This window comes from Carassius gibelio, chromosome A19 (genome assembly GCF_023724105.1).
Source record: "Carassius gibelio isolate Cgi1373 ecotype wild population from Czech Republic chromosome A19, carGib1.2-hapl.c, whole genome shotgun sequence".
Taxonomy (NCBI): domain Eukaryota; kingdom Metazoa; phylum Chordata; class Actinopteri; order Cypriniformes; family Cyprinidae; genus Carassius; species Carassius gibelio.
The window spans coordinates 4,800,306-4,826,454 of NC_068389.1; the positions used below are offsets into that span (position 1 = coordinate 4,800,306).

At 38.5% G+C, this 26,149-nt stretch overlaps 1 protein-coding gene and 2 long non-coding RNA genes across 6 annotated transcripts in view; 1 reads left to right on the top strand and 2 right to left on the bottom strand.

The window, feature by feature from the left end:
• LOC127935832 (uncharacterized) overlaps positions 1-18,126 on the top strand; it is a 136,366-nt gene extending 118,240 nt beyond the window's left edge. Inside the window, exon 2 of the long non-coding RNA XR_008148186.1 lies at positions 17,391-18,126. This is a non-coding gene — a long non-coding RNA (uncharacterized LOC127935832). The remainder of the gene's footprint in view (positions 1-17,390) is intronic.
• Positions 1-26,149, bottom strand: part of LOC127935827 (uncharacterized) — a 197,679-nt gene that overhangs the window by 56,175 nt on the left and 115,355 nt on the right. Inside the window, exon 2 of the long non-coding RNA XR_008148180.1 lies at positions 20,877-21,649. This is a non-coding gene — a long non-coding RNA (uncharacterized LOC127935827). The remainder of the gene's footprint in view (positions 1-20,876; positions 21,650-26,149) is intronic.
• Positions 1,049-8,872, bottom strand: LOC127935822 (ubiquitin-conjugating enzyme E2 E1-like). Of its 4 annotated transcripts, none has more exons than XR_008148169.1 (3): positions 8,854-8,872; positions 7,170-7,328; positions 1,049-1,223 (listed from the first exon to the last, which is right to left on the bottom strand). XR_008148169.1 is itself a non-coding variant. In XM_052534017.1 (3 exons), the coding sequence occupies exons 1-3, from the start codon at positions 7,405-7,407 to the stop codon at positions 1,120-1,122; spliced, it is 240 nt and encodes a 79-aa protein (XP_052389977.1). In that variant the 5' UTR covers positions 7,408-7,533; the 3' UTR covers positions 1,049-1,119. The 4 variants fall into 4 exon arrangements, 1 of the variants encoding a protein (XP_052389977.1); XR_008148170.1 differs by having other exon boundaries at positions 7,170-7,310; positions 8,708-8,857; XR_008148168.1 differs by having other exon boundaries at positions 8,708-8,857.

Sequence of the window (26,149 nt, forward strand, 5' to 3'; positions counted from 1 at the left end):
ATGAAGACAGTGGAAGCAATCAAAAACAGCAAAAAGAGCAATGGATATAGAAGTGCTATAACAAGTCTCGGTTAGGTTAACACAGAACACGTAGCATGGGATTTTAACTAATATTATAAATAAAAAGAAAACCGAATAAAAAATAAAAATAAAATAGAGCAAGCTAGTTAGAGGTCTATACACACACACACACACACACACGCATAATAAATGAAAAGAAAACAAAAATTAGAAAGGTAGTTAGATTTTGTAAAGAATATAATTAGAATATTGAGTGTTAAAGTTAGAGGGTCAAATAAAGATGGAAGAGATGTGTTTTAAGCCGATTCTTGAAGATGGCTAAGGACTCATCTGTACGGATTGAGTTGGGGAGTTCATTCCAGCAGAAGGGAACAGTTAATGATAAAGTCTGTAAAAGTGACTTTGTGCTTCTTTGGGATGGAACAAAGTCAAGCGACATTCACTTGCAGGACACAAGTTTTTAGAGGGCACATAAGTCTGAAGTAACACATTTAGGTAAATGGGTGCAGAGCCAGTGGTGGTTTTGTAGGCAAACATCAATGCCTTGAATTTTATGCGAGCAGCTATTGGAAGCCAGTGCAAATTGATAAACCGAGGTGCGACGTGTATTATTTTTGGCTCATTAAAAATTAATCTTGCTGCCACGTTCTGAATTAATTGTAAAGATTTGATAGAGCTGGCTGGAAGACCTGCCAAGAGGGCATTGCAATAGTCCAGCCACAGAACAAGAGCTTGAACAAGGAGTTGTGCAGCACGTTCCCAAAGAAAAGGATTGATCTTCTTAAAGTTGGTTGTGTTGGGACGGGGTCAGAATACGCAGTGAATTAGTCTGTTGTGTACAGGGCTGCATGGCCACAGACCAGTCAGAGCATCTGAAGAGGACACCCTTTCATGCCTCGGCGGGTCAGGTCCGTTTTGGCAGCAAAAGGGGGACAGACACAATATTAGAAAGAGTGTCATTACATTATGTCTGATCGGTATATTATATATAATATCTTGTAATATTAGATAAAAATCTGAAGTGTACTTTGGTCACTGATAAAACTTTATTGTAAATCAATAAAAGCATATAATGAATGTGCTTTAACAGAGTCGAGGTCAGAGTCTGTGGCACGGCGTTTGGTCCACTGTTGCACGGTTATCCTGGTGCTGTGCTCCATCAGTCAGTGACTCTGAGGCGATGCTTCCTACCAGAGTATCAGCTGTAAGGAAAAGAGACCGTGGAGTTAGTCCCATAAAAACAGAAACTGACCGTAGATCTTGCAATTTTTAGTGGATAGGCTGTGTGCATCCTGAATACATGCTCATTTGGTCATAAAGTGGTAAAGGAAAGTGTCAGGACTTCAGACGGGTTAAATTTATTTTACCTTTATTTAAACAGATGATCTCATTGAGATTTAAAACCTTTTTCAAGAAAGACCTGGCCAAAATGGCAGCATTTTAAACCGCACATAATTACACATGATCACTAAACTATACACAACAAGATACATTTAAACAATATCCTCAGATACATAAACATCAACATCCAACTACAAAAGTACAATTTAACCATTGTTTTTAAAAATCAAATTGTTTTAAACCTGTGACAACAATTGATGGCATCTATTTCCAAGACTTTCATGCGTTGCTTAAATTCACCAATAGAAATCAGAGTTTGCAATTGCAATTTAGACTGTAATGTGTTCCAAGTGGATGGGGCTGCTTTACTAAAAGCCTTCTTACCAAGCTCTGTATGAACTGTAGGTACAGATAACAAGTACATATTACCAGAGCGTAAATAACTAACATTACGTGACATATAGGAGCAAAGATAAGATGGAAGCATATCCAGCATAGACTTATAAAAATAAGCCAATGTATATGCCTCCTCACTGACAATGAGGGCCAGTTTGTCATTTTGTACAAAGTACAATGTACTGATGCCTTACATCCAGTCACGAATCTTAATGCATTATGGTAGACAGTATCCAACAAAAGACAAACATTTATCAGGCGCATTTCTATAAAGCAAATCACCATAATCAAGTGCAGGAAGGAAAGTGGCAGCAATTAATCTTCTAGTTTTCCAAGAAAAACAGGCTTGGTTTCTAAAATAAAATCCTATTTTTAATTTGAGCTTTTGTACCGGTTTATCAATGTGCAACTTAAGAGAAAGCGGATCATCAATTAATATACCCAGATATTTATACAATTTACCTTGTTCGATCTGCTCACCATGTATAGTAAAAATACTTTGTAAACGGTCCAAAGACTTCTTAGATTTTGAGTAAAGCATAATCTTAGTTCTCAACATTCAAAACTAGTTTAAGCTGATGCAGTTGTAACTGGACAAGGTTAAGAGCAGATTGTAAATAAGAAAAAGCTTGGTGTAAAGTCGCAGCCTCACAATAAATAACGGTATAGTCAGAATAAAAATGGAAATGAGCCTGAGAAATGCCTCACCCAAGTTATTAATATAAATAGTAAGTCAAATTGGACCCAAGACTGATCCTTGCGGTACTCCACAAGATACACTCAGAGTTTCTGATTTGGAATTTTCAAAATATACACACAGTTCTATCTGCCAAGTAGTTCGTAAACCAATCAACAGTATGGTCAGAAAAAAACCAATCTTTCGTAGCTTTTCCAGCAAAATGCAATGGTCCACTGTATCAAATGTTTTGGCTAAATCTATAAAAAGAGCTACACAAGTGTTCTTGCTGTCCATTGCCTCACTAATGTCATTAATGACCTTCATTGCAGCAGTAGTAGTAGGTTGCCTTCGAAATCCAGACAAAATATGATTGGAAACCAAATAGTCTTTTAACTGATCAACAACCAATGTTTCTAACACTTTAGCTAAAATCGGTATTTTGGAAATTGGTCTAGAATTATCCAAACACGCAGAATCTCCTCCCTTTAAAAGAGGGAGTACATATGCCGATTTCCAAGTTCTTGGTATCTCACTGTTAACCAGCGTTTGATTGAAGATAATTGCAATTGGTTCAGCAATAAAATCAGCAGCTATTTGCAAAAAATAAGGCTCTAAAGTATCAGGACCAGGAGATTTACTAGGGTCCAAAGCAATAGGAGCGGTTTTCACATCAGCGACGGAGAAAGGCTTTAGACAAAAGGGCTCTTTACTTGCCACCGATTTCTGGGGCGGAACTGACGAATTAAAACAGTTTGTTAATGTTGATTTGTTTGCAAAGGGTTGACGTTCAAACAAGGAACCTGCTTCCACAAAGTGCTTATTAAAGCACTCTCAAATTGCAGACTTTTCTGATATGACTGTTTTATCCTTAAAAATACATGGAGGTAATTCATTATGACAATGTGGTACATACCGATTTCAGGACTTTCCAGAATTTCCAGGGATTAGATTTTTCATTGTAGCTGCCAAATAAAAATCTGATTTTGCCTTCTTAATAAGAAATGTACAACGATTACACAACTGTCTAAAACTGAGCTAGTCTAAATCTGTCCCGGACTGCCTGGCTTTAGCCCAGGCTTGGTTTCTCTGCTGAAGTCGACTAGCCAGCTCCGGAGTAAACCACGCATTGTCACGTCCCTTTACTCTTAACCTCTGAAAGGGAGCATGCTTGTCCACAATACTAATAAAACCTTCATAAAAATATTTCCACGCTAGCTCCACCTTGTCAATAAAGTACAATTCTGTCCCACTCAAAACAAGACAAATCATGCAAAAATGCTTGCTCACAAAAGTGCCTCAAATTTCTTTTAAAAATTCTAGGTTTAGTCTTAGGCAGTTTTGCATTTCTTACTGCTGCAATGACACAGTGATCACTCAAATCGTTTGCGAACACACCTACATCTGAAAATTTGTGAGGTGTGTTTGTCAAAAACAAATCAAATCAAGAGTGGATTTGTTAGGATTTCTTTTATTAAATCTAGTGGGACTATTTATTATCGGTGTAAGATTTAAACCATTACAGTGATTTTTAAAATCATCAGACAGAGAGAATAACCAGTCCCAATTTAAATCTCCCACTAAAACAGTGTCACTGTAATCAAGTTAATTTAAAAATTCCATTAAATTTGGCAAAGCATCAACAACCGCAGAAGGGGGTCTGTAACAGCCAATAACATTAAATCTTGAAACAGCCAAAAAGGTCAGTATATTAATGCTAAGATCTCAAATTGTTTAACAATAGATTTAGAAAATAAGATCCTGGTGTTAAATTCAGTCTTAACATAAATTGCAACCCCACCCCCCTTATTTAAACGATCACAACGGAAAACTCTAGCCATTAATCATAATGTCCTTATCTAAAATATATATTTTTTTTTAGCCAGGTTTCGGAAATTACTACAACATCTGCATTTGAGTAGCCCATATCCTGACCAAATCCATTTCTAGCAACAAACTACAAGCATTTAAGTGAATAAAACCCAGACCCGACCTGGATTTAAAATCTTCAGGAGTACTAAGGCTATTAATACTAGGGTCAGGATTAGGATGTACATTTCCCGAGATCAACAATAAAATAAAAACAAGGCACTGCCTTTTGAGGCATATAACGAGAATCATTATAAGCATTAGTAAAAATGTGATTTAGGACAATAAAGCAGTTCTTATAGTCCGACAGAACAGAGCCAGTAGTGGTGTAATTTTTCAGAAAAACCGATATCCGAGGAGGTTCCTCCAGATGAGATGTAAAAGTCTATCCATAGGCCTACCTTTTGAGAGCAAACCACCGATGTCTTTTTATTCCCTGTGTAGCCCACCACGACCAGCACAAAAAAGGCTACGGTTAAAAACGCCATTCAGGAGCGATACGCCTCTTCGCGTCCCCCAAAAATTCTGTGATGTTGCAATCAAATTCCACGAATGGGAGAACCACAACAAGCAATGTAATGTATAGCCCAACAAGGCAGTGCAAGATTGTTCCACGTGGATCCGTTAGAGGACCACACAGAGCTAAAACCCCACTCCCATCACCAGCGAGGAAATTCCACAGCTCCGTTCAAAGGAAGCATTCCACCTGTCGATGCCCCACAACTGCCCAGAGGAGTCCACCGATCCAGGCCCAAGCAAAGTAGGAGTAGGCTGCCCAAACGAACTCTACCACAGAGAGCAATCAGAAAAGTACCATGCAATTCTTCTGCAATCGGTACGGATTTCAAAATTCATAACAAAAAACTAAAACTTCACTCAAACATTCAATTATGACTCTAAACAAACGCTCGTGCGGTCATGGATGCTGCCATCTTGGATTAATGGTCGTTCCTGCACAGATACACACGCAGCAGCTTGTAACTCATGCAGGGTCAAGAAAAAATTTAAAGCGAACGATAAGTTTAATGCATTTAGTAGTGAATTGTTTTTTTTACCCATTTTAAATCAGTGCAGAGGAGTATTTTGTAAAAAATTTCAACTGCCTTCACTTAAACAGTTGCACCACAATTCAGTTCTGTTGTCTGTTCCATAGAGAAAAGACTTTTAAAAGGGTTAAAATTGCAGAACACTGAAAGTAAAACAAAGGCCTTTAAAAACTTAATGAGAAGCAAAGACCTTAAGCCACTTTAAACTAAAACTCTGTAAGAACTCAGTTTTGGCCAGATTTAGTTAAATGAAACAAGGCTGTGGCATTTAAGTATTTCAGGGCCATAAAGCCAACTACTACATTTACATATGGGTCTGGAAGTTAGTTATAAAATGCCTTTGAAAGGCAGTAGTCCAAAACTGACATTGATCAGAGCTTGTGTGTCGAAGTATCTTTTGTTTAAACGCCATGCCTTTATTTCCTAAATCTACAGAAAAGCAAAATTCACTCATGGCACAGACTTCAGGACCCTCTAACAGACTACAAAAGTCATTACAGAAATACTTCTTGTATAACTTGTCAGCAGTGCAGCAACATATGGCCTCATCAGCTCATCTGTGTTAGACCAAGCAAGACTTGTCACCGCTCTTACATAGAATGGCTCTTTAGTTGGTTTTATTACTTCTCATTTTAAGTTGCTTTGGATAAAAGCATCTGCTAAGTGGAAAATCATGACACAGAGACCCCAAATAAAGTCACAGTACTTGTGATGCATTACTCGATTTCATCTGGAGACTCAACTTTTTCCTAAAATATCTTGATAAAAAGGGAACAATGGCGTTGTGCAAAGCATGATGATGCCACATTTCCCCGAAATTTAGCGATTCGCGGTTAAAAAAAAAAAAAGTGGAAGGGGTCAAAGAAGCTCCAAAGAGCTCAATGGAGAATTTGATATAATTTGAATGCATAACTGCGAGTTTATTTTGTAGCTCGATGACCTTGCTCATTAGTGGAATCAAAATTAGCACTGAGCTCATGTTTAGAGATGTCTGAGACATAATGCCACAGATGCATTCATCAGCCTCTACACTACAAGTGCATGCTCAGGCGAACGTAGCCAAAAAAAGAAAGTGAATCTTGAGTTTTATGGCTTGAACAAGTACTAACAGCACTGTAAACCCTATTTAATAGAGCATTTAGAACTTCCTGCTCAACATGTAGTACAAAATCAAAAACCAAGTTCTACTAAGTCACTTAAAACAATGCTATAGATTCTTAAATTTGAGGTCTGTTAATTTGTTAGACAACCAGATATTTTGGGTGAATACAGTGTAATTCTAACATGGTCATAAAACAGTATTTTGATTGTAAGAAACTAAAGACCACTGCATGCATCAAGATCTGGGCTTAAAAAAAAAAAAAAAAAAAAAAAAAAAAAAGACAAGCCCCCCCACAATGCACTCTGGGATTACCAGTGATACATTTTTGCACTGTAGTCATGTGCGTGCACTAGAAAGTAATCACTAACGCCTCAGATTTAAACAAAAAAGTTTTAGGGCTTTTTACTTAAAGGTTTCAAAGAACCAATGCGTGTTTTCTGTAAAAGCCATGCCTTTATTCCCTTTACCTAAAATAAAACTAATAGAATATTTACTTAGAATCACACAGACGGCTCAGACATTAGGAACAAGTGATGTGTGCAGTTTCATACATAAGCATGAGGCGGCTGTATCGATGCCCACACCTGTAACTGCTCTGCTGTCGTCTCGGTCAAACAGCTGGAGCTCCAACATACTGACAAACACTGGAGCTCCAGCCCACGACCAGCTAACAAGCACCTACCAACATCTCCTGAGACGAGCCAGAGCCGTGTCTTACCTGGGTTACAGTCTGTGAGCAGAGAGCAGATGGACAGCAGCACTTTGGAGATGGTGAGCGCCGGGCTCCAGTTGTCCTTCAGGATGTCCAGACAGATCACACCCTGACTGTTGATGTTGCAGTGGTAGATTCAAACAATACCTAAACACATCAGAACAGCTGATGTGAACAGAAGAATGTGTATTAACTAGTGATTAGAATGCAGAAACCTGTTCAAGGTAACACTGAAAACATTCATTTTAAAAGTGGGGCATGTGGCAGGCCTTTTCCTCAAATGAATGAGTGATGTAAATGCAGTAAAACTTTCAGCCAATGTAACAGTAAAAACAAAACACACCACCAAAAGTCAATAACTGATAAAAACACTGGGACAGCAAGGGCTTAAATACACAGACACTAATGGGTGTAACAAGACACAGGTGAGAACAATCAATGAGCCATTAGGAACTCACAGGAAACAGGAACTGAACTAGACGACAAACTAAAAGTCCAACAAGAAGCCCAAACACAGGACATTAGTGTCCTTCTTGTCTTGACTCATAATGCCACATATTTTTATTTGATGCCATTTTAACAATTAATTTCAACTTTTAAATGCTTTTCTTATGAAATACATAGTTCTGGTCCTGGATGTTTACTGGTCAGCCATTATATGGTCTAGTGCAGGGATTCTACGTTTGTTGCAAAGACAACTGTATTTTTCAGAGATATAAATATCACAGGATGTCTCATAAAAAAACAGAATTCATGTTCTAGTGAAAGGATGTCACATAATGAATTTGCATGGCATTAATGTTGTTTAACTGGTGGCATTTAAAATAAATAATTAAATAATTATATGGGTTAGTTTCTCTGAAAACACACAGAGAAATACCAAATGCATTAATATAAATGTAAATTGCACATGCTAGAGAGGCATCAAGGTCAGTGATAAAATCATAACAATTTTCTGCCCATTTCCTCAGCAGGCATATAGATTCAGATCATGTTTGGTGAAGGAAATCATCTTTAAGTGTTGCTGAATAAGCCCTAACAAATTCTGTATCGAGTCATCGTCTCTTCATTATCTAGTCATTATCTCTCATTAAATCACACATCTCCCCCCACACACTTCTCACATGCTCTCTTGAATGTGTTTTTTAGGGCCATACAAGATGTTAACACTAACAGCTAACTAGCAGTGAGTGAAAGTGAAAGCTGTGCTGAGTGACGACCCATCTTTCTGTCTAGAGAGTTTACTAATGTAAAGTCAAGCCTTCTTTCAGACCATTATAAGCCTTAGGCTTTAATACGTGATTTTTATTTTTATTTTTTTGGATACTAAAAATATACTATCATATCTTCCACACACAATCAATTATATTGAAGTCAGTCTGCCAAAACAGCTTGTGGAATGTGCTGCATTGTGGCAGTCGTGGCCTAATGGTTAGAGAGTCAGACTTGTGACCCAAAGGTCATAACTGGATCTTTCTGTGAAAACAGCATATTTCTCCAATCAGTTAGATGACTTACACCAGTCTCTAAACGCTCATATTCACCTGCCTTTACTTTTGACTGCAGTGCTCGCATCTGACAATGAAGTCCAGACCAGAAGATCAAAAGTGTGAGCCTCAGGAACCATGCACACAAAACAAGTTCATTTCCTGGAGATCTATAGAAATGCCAATATCGCAACACAACGAACCGACTGGTCAGCTGGCAGTTTGTCCACAGACACACACCGAGAGAATCAGAAACAGAGAAACAGGAAATGTAGGCAGCAACCTTCGCTCCAGTGTGTGTGCAGACAGGAAGTGTCAGAAAGGATTTCCTCCTCATCATCAGTTTTCTGTTTAAAAGCTTCATTTTTTCAAGAGATTAGCAAACATCTCACATTTTCAGTTTAAAGCAAATCATCTGTGAATTGTGATACACCCCTGAGCAGATCATGTGAAAAGAGAAAAAATACTTATTTTAAGCATTTAAAATCAATTTGGCTCAACATTTGAGAGGCACATGGCTCAGTGTGAACAGATGTGATGCTTCTGTGTGTCACATGTGTTATATATGAGAGAGACTTACAACACACAGATGATATGAGTGAGAGGAAAATAAGCACAGCTAAAGATGCAGAGAGAGAGGGGGTGAAAACCAGACACACGCAGTCTTTTAAACCCATGGAAAATGAAACATTAATAAATATACAGATTACATATGAGTGAATGTGTGCATAAGTTAAAGGTCCCCAAAAGTGCCTTGAAACAGGCAGCATTATTCTATGTGGTGACGTTATTTCAACTGAAACAGGAAGAGAGGGCGGGGTATATTGAGTAGCCCTGCCACCAAAAATAGCCAATAGTGTTTTGCTTATGTCTGCTCTGGCCAGAGCCGGTGAGCTCGGTAAAACCACATTGGACAGCCACAGTCTAATAGATTACCTCTTTGTAAAACAGGCTGTGTAGTTGTAAAAGTTTATAATATATGCTGGCACGCGCAAAGCCAGACCGTGTGCGCTGCCGCAGTTTGCGTGAAACAAGGTGAAACCAGACCTCATTTAAACCAATCAAAAGCTTATTTACACTGTCTGAATCGTTCCCTATTACATACACGGTGCACTATGAGCTATTCACTGTACAGGAAATACAACACTATGAACAAGTGTCTGATCTTAGCCGTCTATTTATAGTGCAGGGGGTGGGTGCTACGGATTCTAGAGAGCATTTGATTGGTCAGAAGATTTGATGAGAAGATGAAGTACGATGTGGCGGAAGTGACGAACAGCAAGCTTTTAATGCTTATACCTTCTAAATGTGAATTGTGTCGCTGTTTTGGAGCACACTGCCTTTTAGATAACCTTAACACTAACATATCGATACTAACACCCAAATTCTTTAATTTTGATTTCACAGGGACTTTAAGGCCTTGGTTTTGGATGTTTATTTCTGATTTAAGTCTGCAGGTCTTTCTAACAATTTTTAAGAAAACAAATTAATCAAAATAATAAAATAAAAATGCATACAAACAGACTTTTGAATGTCCTGTCTTGAATGTCCTATGACCTCTATGAATAATAATATTTACTGAATAATGCTTCATCAGACACTGTGTCTATGGCCCCAAATACTGTACCACCTTTTCAGACTATTTACAGTATTGACAGTACTGCACTGTATAGATGCAGACCCTTGTAATTGCGTGTCCAATTCTGCAAACTCATTACTGATGATTGAGTGCACATTGTGGAATGAGTTTATAATGAAGAGTTGATTGGGATCCAATTGCAAGAGCATAGTGATACGTAACATGGAGCCAGCAGCTGATCCAGGTCACAATGGAGGTCAAGCAGTGGTGGGATGAAGACGAGGAAGACGTGTTGGTCAAAGGAATGGCAGAGGACAGGCACCACTTCTGAGAGGTGGTCGTGGGGCAGAACCTGATTTTACCAAGTGAGACATCTTCCTGGGACAACATCTTTGTTTTCCCTGGAACAACATTGTGATTAACCAATCAGATTTGAAGAACCAGTTTATAGATTTTGTGAAGTTTACGCTTAAAACACTGTTTGGTGCTTGTATATCAGTGTCATTCATCTATCATTTCCTCTGATTTTAGGGATTACTCATGATTAGGGTTAGGTTTAGGTGTAGGGATATGGTCAAGAATATATTTTTGGAGTAAAATGTTGTTACAGGGTCAACAAAATATGTTGACCTAGGACACATCTGACTCCACAAACTCGTGCGGTCGTGGGCCTCGTTTGAGAGGTGTGGGGGAACGTGGTAGAGGACAAGGCCACGGACCAAGACAGGTTTCACCATGCCCAAAGGTTTTTCCCAAGATGTTTGGCTAATGAAAACATCCATTGTGATGTAGATGAGAACCTGTGGCCAAATCCACAACACAGAGTCGATGGCAATGTAGAAGTACAGTAATCACTCCTGTTTTGTTTCTTATAGTACAAGCAAGCAAGTTGAGGAACACTGCATTTGATGTTTTACAGTACTGTCTTTTCTCTTCTATTTCATAGCTAATTATATTTGCTTTGATTCAAGTAACCCTATGGTGTGATTGTACTGTAGTGTTTTGCATCAATATATTACAAACTTTGTTCAACGATTCCACTGTGTCTGTAGTACTCTCTCTACTACTGCAGTACTTTAACAGAGATGTATTTACTGTACATGTAGTACCATAATGAAACCTGTATCACCTATTTTGTTCTACAATATTTAATGATTGACAGTGAAACTATCGGTTGCTTGTGTGTGGGTGATCTATAGTTATGTTTCAATGGTATTTCACAGTAAATTTGTGTTTTGAACCAATGATTGTGCAAGTGCAAGATTACTTTAAAGATTTGAATGCGCAAGGCAATGTTTTGAACATTAGACAGCCTGTGTTACAAGTGATAAACGTTTTGAGTTTTGAAAAATGACATCAAGGTTCTAAATATAGAAGCAAAGTGATTGTAAAAAAACGATTTATACACCAATGCAACTTATCCGTGTCTTTTCTCTTTCAATAAAACCATTTTGACCTGGTGTGACTTATAGTCAGATGGGACTTCTTTTCTGGCTGTGATCACAGCAAATCAGTGCAATCTAGGCTTTACAAAGATATCTTTGATTCAGATATCGCAGCTGTGTACAGTACTGCTGTTTCTGATCCATATCCATTTCCCTACAGCTTTACTCGAAGTGTGAGCTGACTGTCACCAGTCCAGAGCCTTCTGTTGTCGAGAAGACGGCCAGAGTCAGTGTGGTTCAGCTCGGCCCGTGCCAGATCAGTAACGCCGCTCACTTTGTGTCCTGACACATGCAGACTCATGGGAATCACAACAGCCGTCCTCGTGCTCAGTTACACACAGCCATTAGCTTCAGTTAAAACCACATTCATATTATAAAGCATGTGAGAGATGAAGAGAGATTGCATTCCACTAACAGGTGGGTTAAATGGCAAGAGTTCAGTGAAGAGACACACAAAAGGCACATTAAGAATTAACATCTCACTGGATCGACGCCCGCTGAGACGGTTACACAGGGATTGTCAGTCTGCTACAGAGAAGAGGCTTTGTCCTGTCAGCGGCTGGTTTGAAACACCTGAATCTGCTGATTTTATCATGAGCCATGGAGACACAAGCATAGCACCGGGTCCTTTCACAGTGGTCACGCCAAGCAGGGGATTGGTGCCCTTCACAGTTCCCTTCACTTGACTGAATGTGTTCATCTGAATGCCCTGCGAACACACACTTGGCCCTCACCAGGGTTTGAGGATGAGGGAAGTCTGGGGTGGCATTAAGAGTTAAAAAGTGTTATAAACTGTAAACTTTAAAAGGGACTGATATGTAGATGTTTGTGAAAGATGTTTTCTCTGTTTTGGGGAGATGGACATGATTACATTAGACATTATTACATACAAATTTGTTAACACTTAATTATAGGTTGGGGGAGGGTTGTTATTATTCAACAATACTTATATATTTTCATTAGAATTCATTGCTGATAAGAACTTTGTGTAGTGCTCATATGAATGAAATAGCATGACTTTGTGATATTTCATTCTGTAAGCTACTTGTTCAACAGATATCTGTGTTACTGTGATACTGATTTGATTGCGGATACAGTTTCTTGCAGATAACATCATGATGATCATTGTGTTTGTCTGATGAATGTGTTTTGCCGTCAGCAATAATGTGCCTGCTCTCTCTGGGCTGGTTTTGATTGTCATCAGTTTAAGTGTCGGTGATGTGTTGTGAGGTATTGCTAACCAACAAATATAAAATAAACCAAAATAAGTTAAAATCTTTTGTTTTAGAATAAGAAAAATATATCGCTAACCCTAAATGGCAACTTCCCACTTGATTAAAATCATAAAGTGGAAAAGAAACAAAACCAAAGCCCAATGCTTATAATAAATGGATCTGGCAGGATCAATCTGGGCAAACCGTCTTTGAATTACACATAAGTGGTTGCAATCAATTTATTTTAGCTATTTTTAAATAAACTAAGTTGATTAACATTGAGCTAATTTTTTAATTTAAATGTAGCTAAAATAAATGGATTGCAACCACTTACCATGAAAAGATTTAGTAAATTCAATGAATAATTTTTTTTTCAGTGTACAGACACTTACAGGCGGGCCTTTAAAGCACTAATCAGTCATTCAGAGAATTTAACATTTTATTTCTGAATATGAAACATTTAATGAGGTCTGGACCACACAGCTGGCTACGGCCATGAACACACACGAACCCAAAGTTTCTCTTCAGTCACCCACTGCAGTCTGTGAAGCATGTCAGCACTGATGTTACTCTGCTCTTTACTATTGACACCTCTGCTGATCTACACACACACACACACACACACACACACACACACACACACACACACACACACACACACACACACACACACACAGGAAACAGGCTGACCCAGTGAGTCAGATAAAGTGTGTGTGTGTGTGTGTGAGTGTGTGTGTGGGTGGGTGCTAAATGTAGGTTATTAGGCATAACAAATGACTGAAAGGATTCAGCAGTGAGTCTGTGAGGGATGTTTGAGAAAACAGTTTATCATGAATCACCATCAGTATGTGTGAGCTCAGAAGGAAAGACACAGATGTGTAGAGATGATTTCATTCTGATAGTGAGCTCAGATAACCACAGCTCAAATGTATGTTTAGTTCTCAAGAGTCAAATATATATTTATAATGTTTAATTAAGGGGTAAATTTAACATCTGAGTTAATCTACAGTCATTATTGTTAATAAACATTATATAAAAACCACAGAAGTTTATGGCATATTCTAATTTAGTTTAAAGACTAAAAACCACATAAAAACATAATAACATAAACATAATAACATTTTAGAATTGCAGAAGTTTGTCAGTGAATTGAAGACAGCATTTTTAGCTGGAAATCATTTCGGTGGCACACTCTGTATAAAGGTCCCAGATCAAATACAATTTTCAAGGTTCACAAATTTTAGTCGGTTAAAAATATATTTTGGAAAGAAGTTTTGTCAGCTGAACAATTGGCATGTTCTTAGAGTTCAAAAGAAAAATTCATCCTCATTTTAATTTGTGTCAAATAAATATGCTACTCTGCTTAATGTCTATTCTGACAAAAACTCTCCTTTAGGCAGGTATTACATTTGAAAACCATTTCTTTAAACATGTTTGTGCCAGTGGTGTAGTTCTGATTTCTGAAAGAAAACAAAAAGGAATCTAATGTTTCGGGGAAAACAGCAAGAAGACTACCTTACCGTTTTAATAATTTATTGATAAACTAAAAAGTTTTGACGTTAATGACGTATAATGGTAATCTCTGCAGTGGACGCACAATATACCCGTTTAATACGGATTACATAATATGAGAATATTTCTATTTGAATTGGTTGATTATTAAAACATTTTGTGTTTAACAGATATATTTTTGACGTGCTCAAGTTCACCGGGACCAAGACAACAGAAATAGTGTCCTGTTTGGTTTCATTATTTTACAGCCCAAAACGTTTTGTTGTTATTGTGAGTGCACAAACAAATGTAGACCTTTAACAGAATCAAACAATGTAATCATAATTTTCTGAATGACCAAAAACGCTTGAAAATGCACTCATTTAGTATAGACATTATAGTCTACACATAATATTGAATGGATTCCTCATTTTAAGATGGGGCACCCCAAAATATAATACTGGTATATTAGTATATATATTAACCATATATATACTGGTTTGTGCATTCCCTCTTTATTTCATTTGTGTGTGTGTGTGCTTTTTAAAGCGAAATTTTATATACTTATATAATAAAATAATATGGCTAAGGACTATGTATTGTCCTCACCAATACAGTGAAACATCCGTTTGAGTGTGCAAATGTGTGTGTGGGCTTTGATTTGCAGTGTGAACTGCTGTGAAACAAAATAATGTGCACACCACAACTTGACTGATAAAGTTTCTGATAAAGTGTGTGTTTGTGTGTGTGTGAGAGAGCGAGAGAGAAAGAGAGACATGAATAGAAAACTGTGGTTAGTAAAGTGGAACACTTTCATGACCCACTATCACAGAAAGCATTCCTAAATAGGGAAAAAATAGAGAGCGTATGCATTTTTAGATGCAGATTAATAACACAGTGAAATTTAGAGAGACAGAGAAACATGATGCGGTCCCAGCACTGAGCCTTGACTTCTGATTGTCTTCTTTCTGTTTGAATTTAACAGAGCCCTTCACTCCACATGTGTGTCATCTACAGCTCCTCCGAACACTCTTTGCTCATTATTTGAGCTGCTTTAACCTGTTAACTGTCACCCGTCCGCTCTGTGGGACGCCTACATTTACTTCACTATATTACAATTAAATCTAATCTAATCTTGACAAACTATATATCGTTGGAAAGGTCTAAGACTCCCAAATATATATTTTACCAATACCTTTTGTTAAAAATACTGACAGAATACTGACAGAATACCGACAGATGCACACAATAAACTTTACTTACTGTCAATTACAGTAAAAGATTACTGTACTGTTCACGAATAACAGACTCATTCACAGATCTGCCTTTATTTCTGATGATCAGAGCCATGCTGAATTCATGCAGTAATCACCAACACACACAATGATTAAATGTTTAAATCATCTAAACCAACAACATGTATGTTAGACCCTATACCATCTAAGCTCCTAAAAGAGGTGATTCCAGAAGTCATAGATCCTCTTCTGACTATTATTAATTCCTCATTGTCATTAGGATATGTCCCCAAAACCTTCAAACTGGCTGTTATTAAGCATCTCATTAAAAAAGCACAACTTGACCCCAAAGTTAATTATAGACCTCAAATCTCCCTTTTCTGTCCAAGATACTAGAAAAGGTGGTATCCTCTTAATTATATTCCTTCTAAGAGAAAAATGGTATATATGAGGATTTCCAGTCAGGATTTAGACCGTATCATAGTACTGAGACTGCTCTCCTTAGAGTTACAAATAATCTGCTCTTATCATCTGATCGTAGGTGCATCTCTCTATTAGTTTTATTGGATCTTAGTGCTGCGTTTGACACAATTGACCACAACATTCTTTTGCATAGACTTGAACACTTTATTGGCATCAGTGGAAGTGCATTAGCATGGTTTAAATCATACTTATATGGCTGCCATCAGTTCGTAGCAGTGAATGAAGATGTATCATATCGAACACCAGTGCAGAATGGAGTACCTCAAGGCTCAGTACTAGGGCCGCTACTCTTCACACTTTATATGTTACCCTTGGGAGATATCATCAGGAAACATGGTGTTAGTTTTCACTGTTATGCTGATGATACTCAGCTCTATATTTCTTCACGGCCCGGTGAAACACACCAACTTGAAAAACTAATGAAATGCATAGTCGATATAAAAAACTGGATGACTAATAATTTCTTACTGCTAAATTCTGAAAAAAAAAACAGAGGTGTTAATTATAGGACCTAAAAACTCTGCATGTAATAACCTAGAACACTGTCTAAGACTTGATGGTTGCTCTGTCAATTCTTCGTCATCAGTTAGGAACCTGGTGTCGCTGTTGGACAGTGTTTTCTCTACTTCCTGTTGGCCTTCTGTAGCTAATCATAGCTCCATGTAGCTGTTTTTATTTTATATTTTTTCTCTATAATCTTTCTTACTATCACTGTCTGTTTGTTTGTTTTTTTAATTGTAAAATATAACTTAATTCACACCATATTTCTGATATTACCGATCAATCTTATCAGATTAACTTTGATCGTTCACTCTTCCGTGACTGCAGCACACCTGCAAAGCGTTAGCACTCGTTAGCTTGTCATTAGCGTTTTCTTTTCTCCTCTCCTCTCTCACGCTGCAGTTTTCCACAAGTTCATCAAATAACCGCAGTAAGAATATTTCATCAAGCACGGTGAGTAATGGCTTCTCCTACAATTGTTATTTGCACCTCTTGCCACATGTACAGTTTATCTATCTCTGTCGCTGATGAGGGATTCACATGTGATAAATGCAGGGAAACAGTTAGGCTGACAGAGAAGATTTCAGAATTAGAGACACGCATCCAAACTTTAATTGAGGACAGTAAGAATGTTAGGGCTCTAGATACGGCTTTGGATGCGTCTAGCTCAGGGATTCCTGTACATTGTCCGGTTCCAGCAGAGCCCCTGCAGCAGGGCAACTGGCTGACGGTGAGGCAGCGTAGTCGTGGGTCAAAACACCGCTCTTCTGTTCCGATCCAAACATTAAACAGGTTCTCCCCACTCAGTGATGCACCCACTGAGAAACCTGATGAAAGTGCTCTAGTTATTGGCGATTCTATTGTACGGAACGTGAATATAGAGACACCAGCCACCATAGTCAAATGTTTACCGGGAGCCAGAGCGCCTGACATCTTGGCAAATTTAAAAGTGCTGGCTAATGCTAAACGTAAATACAGTAAGATTGTTATTCATGCCGGCGCTAATGATGTTCGACTTCGCCAGTCGGAGATCACTAAAAATAACTTTAAAGAGGTGTGTGAACTTGCAAGCACGATGTCAGACACTGTAATATGCTCTGGTCCCCTCCCTGCTTACCGTGGTGATGAGATGCATAGCAGATTGTCATCACTCAATGGCTGGATGTCTAAGTGGTGCCCACAGAATAACATAGGTTATATAGACAATTGGACGAGCTTTTGGGGCAGACCTGACCTGTTTAAAAGAGATGGTCTTCATCCCTCCTGGGGTGGCGCCACTCTTCTGTCTAGAAATATGACAAATAGTCTTAGTGTTTATTCTTGACTAACTGGGGCCCAGGTCAGGAAGCAGACAGACTGGCTAAACCGACCGTCTGCTAGCTGCCTCCCGTCACAGAGGTCAGTTAATTCTCAGCACATAGAGACTCTTTCACCTAGATATCACACTATAGAGACTGTGTCTGTTCCACGAACTAGAAAATACAAAAAACGTCCAAACCAAGTTAAGGTTAACAATTTAATTGAGGTTCAACAAATAAAAAACAAATGCAATATGGATAAACAAATGATAAAGATTGGCTTATTGAATATCAGATCCATTTCTACGAAAACACTTTTTGTAAATAATATGATAACTGATCATAATATAGATGTGCTCTGCTTGACAGAAACCTGGCTAAAACCTGATGATTACATTATTTTAAATGAGTCCACCCCCCAAGATTATTGTTATAAACACGAGCCACGTCTAAAAGGGAAAAGGTGGAGGTGTTGCTTCAATTTATAATAACGTTTTCAGGATTTCTCAGAGGGCAGGCTTCAAGTATAACTCGTTTGAAGTAATGGTGCTTCATATAACATTATCCAGAGAAACCAATGTTAATGATAAATCCCCTGTTATGTTTGTACTGGCTACTGTATACAGGCCACCAGGGCACCATACAGACTTTATTAAAGAGTTTGGTGATTTTACATCCGAGTTAGTTCTGGCTGCAGATAAAGTCTTAATAGTTGGTGATTTTAATATCCATGTTGATAATGAAAAAGATGTATTGGGATCAGCATTTATAGACATTCTGAACTCTATTGGTGTTAGACAACACGTTTCAGGACCTACTCATTGTCGAAATCATACTCTAGATTTAATACTGTCACATGGAATTGATGTTGATAGTGTTGAAATTATTCAGCCAAGTGATGATATCTCAGATCATTATTTAGTTCTGTGTAAACTTCATATAGCCAAAATTGTAAATTCTACTTCTTGTTACAAGTATCGAAGAACCATCACTTCTACCACAAAAGACAGCTTTTTAAGTTATCTTCCTGATGTATCCGAATTCCTTAGCATATCCAAAACCTCAGAACAACTTGATGATGTAACAGAAACTATGGACTCTCTCTTTTCTAGCACTTTAAATACAATTGCTCCTTTACGCTTAAGGAAGGTTAAGGAAAACAGTTTGACACCATGGTATAATGAGCATACTCGCACCCTAAAGAGAGCAGCCCGAAAAATGGAGCGCAGCTGGAGGAAAACAAAACTAGAGGTATTTCGTATTGCTTGGCGGGAAAGTAGCATATCCTACCGAAAAGCATTAAAAACTGCTAGATCTGATTACTTTTCTTCTCTTTTAGAAGAAAACAAACATAACCCCAGGTATTTATTCAATACAGTGGCTAAATTAACGAAAAATAAAGCCTCAACAAGTGTTGACATTTCCCAACACCACAGCAGTAATGACTTTATGAACTACTTTACTTCTAAAATCGATACTATTAGAGATAAAATTGCAACCATTCAGCCGTCAGCTACAGTTTCGCATCAGACAGTGCACTATAGACCCCCTGAGGAACAGTTCCACTCATTCTCTACTATAGGAGAGGAAGAATTGCATAAACTTGTTAAATCATCTAAACTTACAACATGTATGTTAGACCCTATACCATCTAAGCTCTTAAAAGAGGTGCTTCCAGAAGTCATAGGTCCTCTTCTGACTATTATTAATTCCTCATTGTTATTAGGACATGTCCCCAAAACCTTCAAACTGGCTGTTATTAAGCCTCTCATAAAAAAGCCACAACTTGACCCCAGAGAACTAGTTAATTATAGACCAATCTCGAATCTCCCTTTTCTGTCCAAGATACTAGAAAAGGTGGTATCCTCACAATTATATTCCTTCTTAGAGAAAAATAGTATATGTGAGGATTTCCAGTCAGGATTTAGACCGTATCATAGTACTGAGACTGCTCTCCTTAGAGTTACAAATGATCTGCTCTTATCATCTGATCGTGGGTGTATCTCTCTATTAGTTTTATTGGATCTTAGTGCTGCGTTTGACACAATTGATCACAACATTCTTTTGCATAGACTTGAACACTTTGTTGGCATCAGTGGAAGTGCATTAGCATGGTTTAAATCGTACTTATATGACCGCCATCAGTTCGTAGCAGTGAATGAAGATGTATCATATCGATCACAAGTGCAGTATGGAGTACCTCAAGGCTCAGTTCTAGGGCCGCTACTCTTCACGCTTTATATGTTACACTTGGGAGATATCATCAGGAAACATGGTGTTAGCTTTCACTGTTATGCTGATGATACGCAGCTCTATATTTCCTCGCAGCCCGGTGAAACACACCAATTTGAAAAACTAATGGAATGCATAGTTGATATAAAAAATTGGATGACGAGTAATTTCTTACTGCTAAATTCAGAAAAAACAGAGGTGTTAATCATAGGGCCTAAAAACTCTACTTGTAATAACCTAGAACACTGTCTAAGACTTGATGGTTGCTCTGTCAATTCTTTGTCATCAGTTAGGAACCTAGGTGTGCTACTTGATCGCAATCTTTCCTTAGAAAGCCACGTTTCTAGCATTTGTAAAACTGCATTTTTCCATCTCAAAAATATATCTAAATTACGGCCTATGCTCTCAATGTCAAATGCAGAAATGTTAATCCATGCATTTATGACTTCAAGGTTAGACTACTGTAATGCTTTATTGGGTGGTTGTTCTGCACGCTTGGTAAACAAACTACAGCTAGTCCAAAATGCAGCAGCAAGAGTTCTTACTAGAACCAGGAAGTATGACCATATTAGCCCGGTCCTGTCCACACTGCACTGGCTCCCTATCAAACATCGTATAGATTTTAAAATATTGCTTATTACTTATAAAGCCCTGAATGGTTTAGCACCTCAGTATTTGAATGAGCTCCTTTTACATTATACTCCTCTACGTCCGCTACGTTCTCAAAATTTAGGCAATTTGATAATACCTAGAATATCAAAATCAACTGCGGGCGGCAGATCCTTTTCCTATTTGGCGCCTAAACTCTGGAATAACCTACCTAACATTGTTCGGGAGGCAGACACACTCTTGCAGTTTAAATCTAGATTAAAGACCCATCTCTTTAACCTGGCATACACATAACATACTAATATGCTTTTAATATCCAAATCCGTTAAAGGATTTTTAGGCTGCATTAATTAGGTAAACTGGAACCGGAACACTTCACATAACACCGTACTTGCTACATCATTAGAAGAATGGCATCTACGCTAATATTTGTCTGTTTCTCTCTCGTTCCGAGGTCACCGTGGCCACCAGATCCAGTCTGTGTCCAGATCAGAGGGTCACTGCAGTCACCCGGATCCAGTACGTATCCAGACCAGATGGTGGATCAGCACCTAGAAAGGACCTCTACTGCCCTGAAAGACAGCGGAGACCAGGACAACTAGAGCCCCAGATACAGATCCCCTGTAAAGACCTTGTCTCAGAGGACCACCAGGACAAGACCACAGGAAACAGATGATTCTTCTGCACAATCTGACTTTGCTGCAGCCTGGAATTGAACTACTGGTTTCGTCTGGTCAGAGGAGAACTGGCCCCCCAACTGAGCCTGGTTTCTCCCAAGGTTTTTTTCTCCATTCTGTCACCGATGGAGTTTCGGTTCCTTGCTGCTGTCGCCTCTGGCTTGCTTAGTTGGGGTCACTTCATCTACAGCGATATCGTTGACTTGATTGCAAATTAAAACAGACACTATTTCAACTGAACAGAGATGACATCAATGAATTCAATGATGAACTGCCTTTAACTATCATTTTGCATTATTGAGACACTGTTTTCCAAATGAATGTTGTTCAGTGCTTTGGCGCAGTGTATTTTGCTTAAAGCACTATATAAATAAAGGTGATTGATTGATTGACTTGATCGCAATCTTTCCTTAGAAAGCCACGTTTCTAGCATTTGTAAAACTGAATTTTTCCATCTCAAAAATATATTTACATTACGGCCTATGCTCTCAATGTCAAATGCAGAAATGTTAATCCATGCATTTATGACTTCAAGGTTAGACTACTGTAATGCTTTATTGGGTGGTTGTTCTGCACGCTTAGTAAACAATCTACAGCTAGTCCAAAATGCAGCAGCAAGAGTTCTTACTAGAACCAGGAAGTATGACCATATTAGCCCGGTCCTGTCAACACTGCACTGGCTCCCTATCAAACATCGTATAGATATTAAAATATTGCTTATTACTTATAAAGCCCTGAACGATTTAGCACCTCAGTATTTGAATGAGCTCCTTTTACATTATAATCCTCTACGTCCGCTACGTTCTTAAAACTCAGGCAATTTGATAATACCTAGAATACCGGAACCGGGAAAACTTGTATGTATTTTGTTTAAAGCGCTATATAAATAAAGGTGACTTGACTTGACTTATGATTAGTTTCAGCTTGTTTCTACACTTGATATAAACTGTTGAGAATCACTAGACTCACAGTCTTCTTTTTTGTGGTATTATTTCAGTCGGTTTTTACCTAAACATAACAACTACCTTTTAGCTAATAATAATCATAAAATTAGGAGTTTATTGAGTGAAAACTATTAGCTAACAGTGGATATGTGTTCTCTATTATAAAGTGTTGCCAAATTCCATTTATGCTAATTTGAAGAAGAAGAAGAAGAAGAAGAAGAAGAAGAAGAAGAAGAAGAAGAAGAAGAGGCTGGGCAAGAGTGTAACCAAACTTGAGTAATTTCAAAAGATGTGTTTTAAGCAATGGAGAGAAAAAAAAGGCTCATTGTATGTAAAAGAGCAGCATGATCATTGTGTTTTCTACAAGAGAAAAACTAATGAGGATGATTACTTTCTCCAAAAGTAATACACATTCTCCAAAATCTGTTTTGTAATGCATCTCATGACATACCACTAAAGACCTTATTGTCTACTATTTTTGGCATGTTTATATCCCAATATGATTTAATTATAAGAGTCCCATTAGACACAGTGTGTTTATTTCAAACTATGATGATGTCTCCATCCTAAAAAGCATGAGTTATAAAAGTGTCACAAATGACTGTCTGGTGGTGTTCAGCTGAAATCTGAAGAAAGGCTTAAAATAGTGAATTCATGGGCTGTGAAATCGTGTTGCTCTTCAAATCAAATGTGTCTAGTGGAAAGCTTTTCCTGCACGCTGGGCTGGAGGCAGCTGATTGTGAACAGAGGCAGGTGAATATCAGAACAGCTCAAACAGAAAATGAACATTACAATCTGATCTTCACCACAACAGGCCGCTTTACTCAAGAGCATCAGCTCTGGTCTCACAGACACTGACCTGACAGTTTAGAGGAGGTTCGAGGGTCAAATTTGCCAGTTCCTTCTGAATCCTGCAGAGAAAGAGACATCTTACTCATTAAATTCACCATTGATTCCTTAAAGATTTCACACACAATGACTAGAGAAATAATTATAATTATACTTAAATTATATGAAAAGCAGAACTTACACTTGTGGCTGCTAAACATATTTGATAAAACATCTCTCTGTAGTGAAGTGAAGTGACATTCAGCCAAGTATGGTGACCCATACTCAGAATTTGTGCTCTGCATTTAACCCATCCGAAGTGCACACACACAGAGCAGTGAACACACACACGCTGTGAACACACACCCGGAGCAGTGGGCAGCCATTTATGCTGCGGCACCCGGGTGTGGCGACTGGGTGAAGGAGGAGCTGGAAACAAGTGCGAGTTCAACAATTTAATGAGAATAGACAAACAAACAAGAGTACAAAAACAATGCTGGGAAGATGACAATCTAAGATGGTGGGGAGACGGTGAGTAATCCAGATGATGATGGTGAGAAGGCAGCAGGAGAGGATGGCACAGGAACTGTGGGGAATAGAGCAGAAGGTAAGTCTGATGCTGAGTGAAAGTGCGGAGAGTGGATGAGGTTCCGGGGAAAGACACGGACATCCAACGCAAACGACACAGAAGCAAAAGACAGAGTTACCGACAATAAACAATGTTCTCACAAACACAAGACGTGAGACAAGCCAATATAAATGGAGAGAGTAATGAGTGACAGCTGCTGCTGATGACAATTAACGGAGATGCCAACAAACTAATCATTGCAGACACGAAACACACAGACTTCACCACAAAGTGCAAAACCCAGAGATCACGGTTTACCAACCATGACACCAGGGAGCAGTTGGGGGTTCGATGCCTTGCTCAAGGGCATCTAAGTCGTGGTATTGAGACCACTGCACATGCACTCCCCCCACCTACAATTCCTGCCGGCCCGAGACTCGATCTTCACAACCCTTCAATTGCAAGTCCTACTCTCTATCATTAGGCCACAACTTTCCCCAAGCAGTGAGCAGTGAGCAGTGAGACTCAGGGTTGTCAAAGAACAATTATTAAAAAAATTATTGGTTTATTATATCCATATGATACATTCAGAATTTTGTGGTCTTCTGTCTAGAAGCAAGGCATATAAACTGTTTAATTGCTTGTGATATAACCTCAGTATCTAGTAGGAGGTCAAGGTTTGGTTGGTTGACATGAAGGTGATGGTTTACCTACTCATTAGAGACATCTTTCTTTTTAACGGACATTTATTTAACAATACATTCATGCCATTGATTATTTGAATCCATTTACTTGGCAAAAGTGACATTTTCAGCATCCATACTGCAATCTTTAGTGTCATACGATACGTCAGAAATCATTTGCTTCTTTCACAGAGCAACAAACTGGATACTAACCGGCTGCACTACTGTCAGTCACTGAAGTCCTGCGGATTGCAAAAACTGATTCCAAATCATCAGTTCTTATTCTGTCTGCCCTCTCATCACTGGGCATCACAGGGATTCCACTTCGCTGGTTTGAATCCTATCTCACTGGTAGGTTTTTCAGGGTGGCTTGGGGAGGGGAGGCATCCCAAGCGCATCAGCTGGTCACTGGGGTTCCTCAGGGATCAGTTGTTGGACCCCTCCTCTTCTCCATATACATGATATTACTGGGTCCTATCATATAGGCACATGGCTTCTCCTACCATTGCTGTGCTGATGACACACAGCTCTATCTTTCATTTCAACCAGATGATCTAATGGTAGCTGCCTGGATCTCCGGCTGCATGGCGGAAGTCTCAGCACGGATGAAATATCATCACCTACAGCTCAACCCAAAGACTGAGCTTCTTCTCTTCCCTGCCACTCTGACTGTACAGCATGATTTCACCATCCAACTAGGTTCATCTTTAATTACAGAAATCTTGGTGTAATCTTTGAAGACCAGCTGACTTTCAAAGACCACATTGCAAAAAATCAGTTCAGTGTTTTCAACATTGCAAGTTTAAGACACCGATGCTTGCATATAGAACAGCCACAGGCTCGGCACCATCTACTTCCACTCACTATTATGAAGCTACATCCCCTCCAGAAGTCTGAGATTTGCTAGTGAGCGATGCCTCGTGGCACCATCACAGAGATGCTCAAAATCATTTTCCAGAACATTCTCGTTCACCGTTCCTGGCTGGTGGAATGATCTTCCTACCACTATCCGAAATAATGAATCCCTGACAATTGTAAAAACGACTGCAGAAAACTCAAATGACCGACAGAAAATGAAATGTTGCGATTTTCTAGGCCGATATGGCTAGGAACTTTTCTGTCATTCCGGTGTAATAATCAAGGAATTTTGTTGCCGTACATTGGGTGTACCTGTAAATATAGTCCCCAGCTAGTGGGACCCCCAGAGCCAGGGACTATTCAGGCGATGCTGATGATCTATGCTAAGCTAAGTTAAAAGTCCTACCACCAGACCAAGAGATCGACTGAATGGATTTGAAAACGGTAAAACTCAACTGTTTAACTAGAGGAGTTGGAAAATGAGCCCATGTTCAAAAAAAGTGGAGTGTTCCTTTAAGCCGCGAACACAGAAATCTTAATCGTCCCAACTTTTGTCACACACACACACACACACAGACACACAATTAAAATAATATATATTGTTATTCATTAAAGAATCCTGAAAAAAAATTTCATCTTCCACAAAAAAACTACAATTACAATCTGCATATAAAAATATTACTGTTTCACAGTTGTTTTGAACAAATGAATGCAACCATGTTGAGGCTGCTTTCAAAAACATAAAAAAAGTTTTTTTTTTCTTTTGCCAATAAGAAACCACTAAGAGTAATCTAGAAACAACAATCGCATGACAATACAAAAAAAAAGCAAAAACAAAAAAACACTACAGAGTT

What these genes read in the sequence shown, in the direction of transcription:
- LOC127935822 (XM_052534017.1), bottom strand. Translation starts at nt 7,407, where the DNA reads ATGAATGTTTTCAGTGTTACCTTGAACAG. An exon ending in TTCAGTGTTACCTTGAACAG is followed by an intron (nt 7,277 to 7,378) that starts GTTTCTGCATTC and finishes CAACATCAACAG; the next exon opens with TCAGGGTGTGATCTGTCTGG. An exon ending in GCTCACAGACTGTAACCCAG is followed by an intron (nt 1,224 to 7,169) that starts GTAAGACACGGC and finishes TTTTCCTTACAG; the next exon opens with CTGATACTCTGGTAGGAAGC.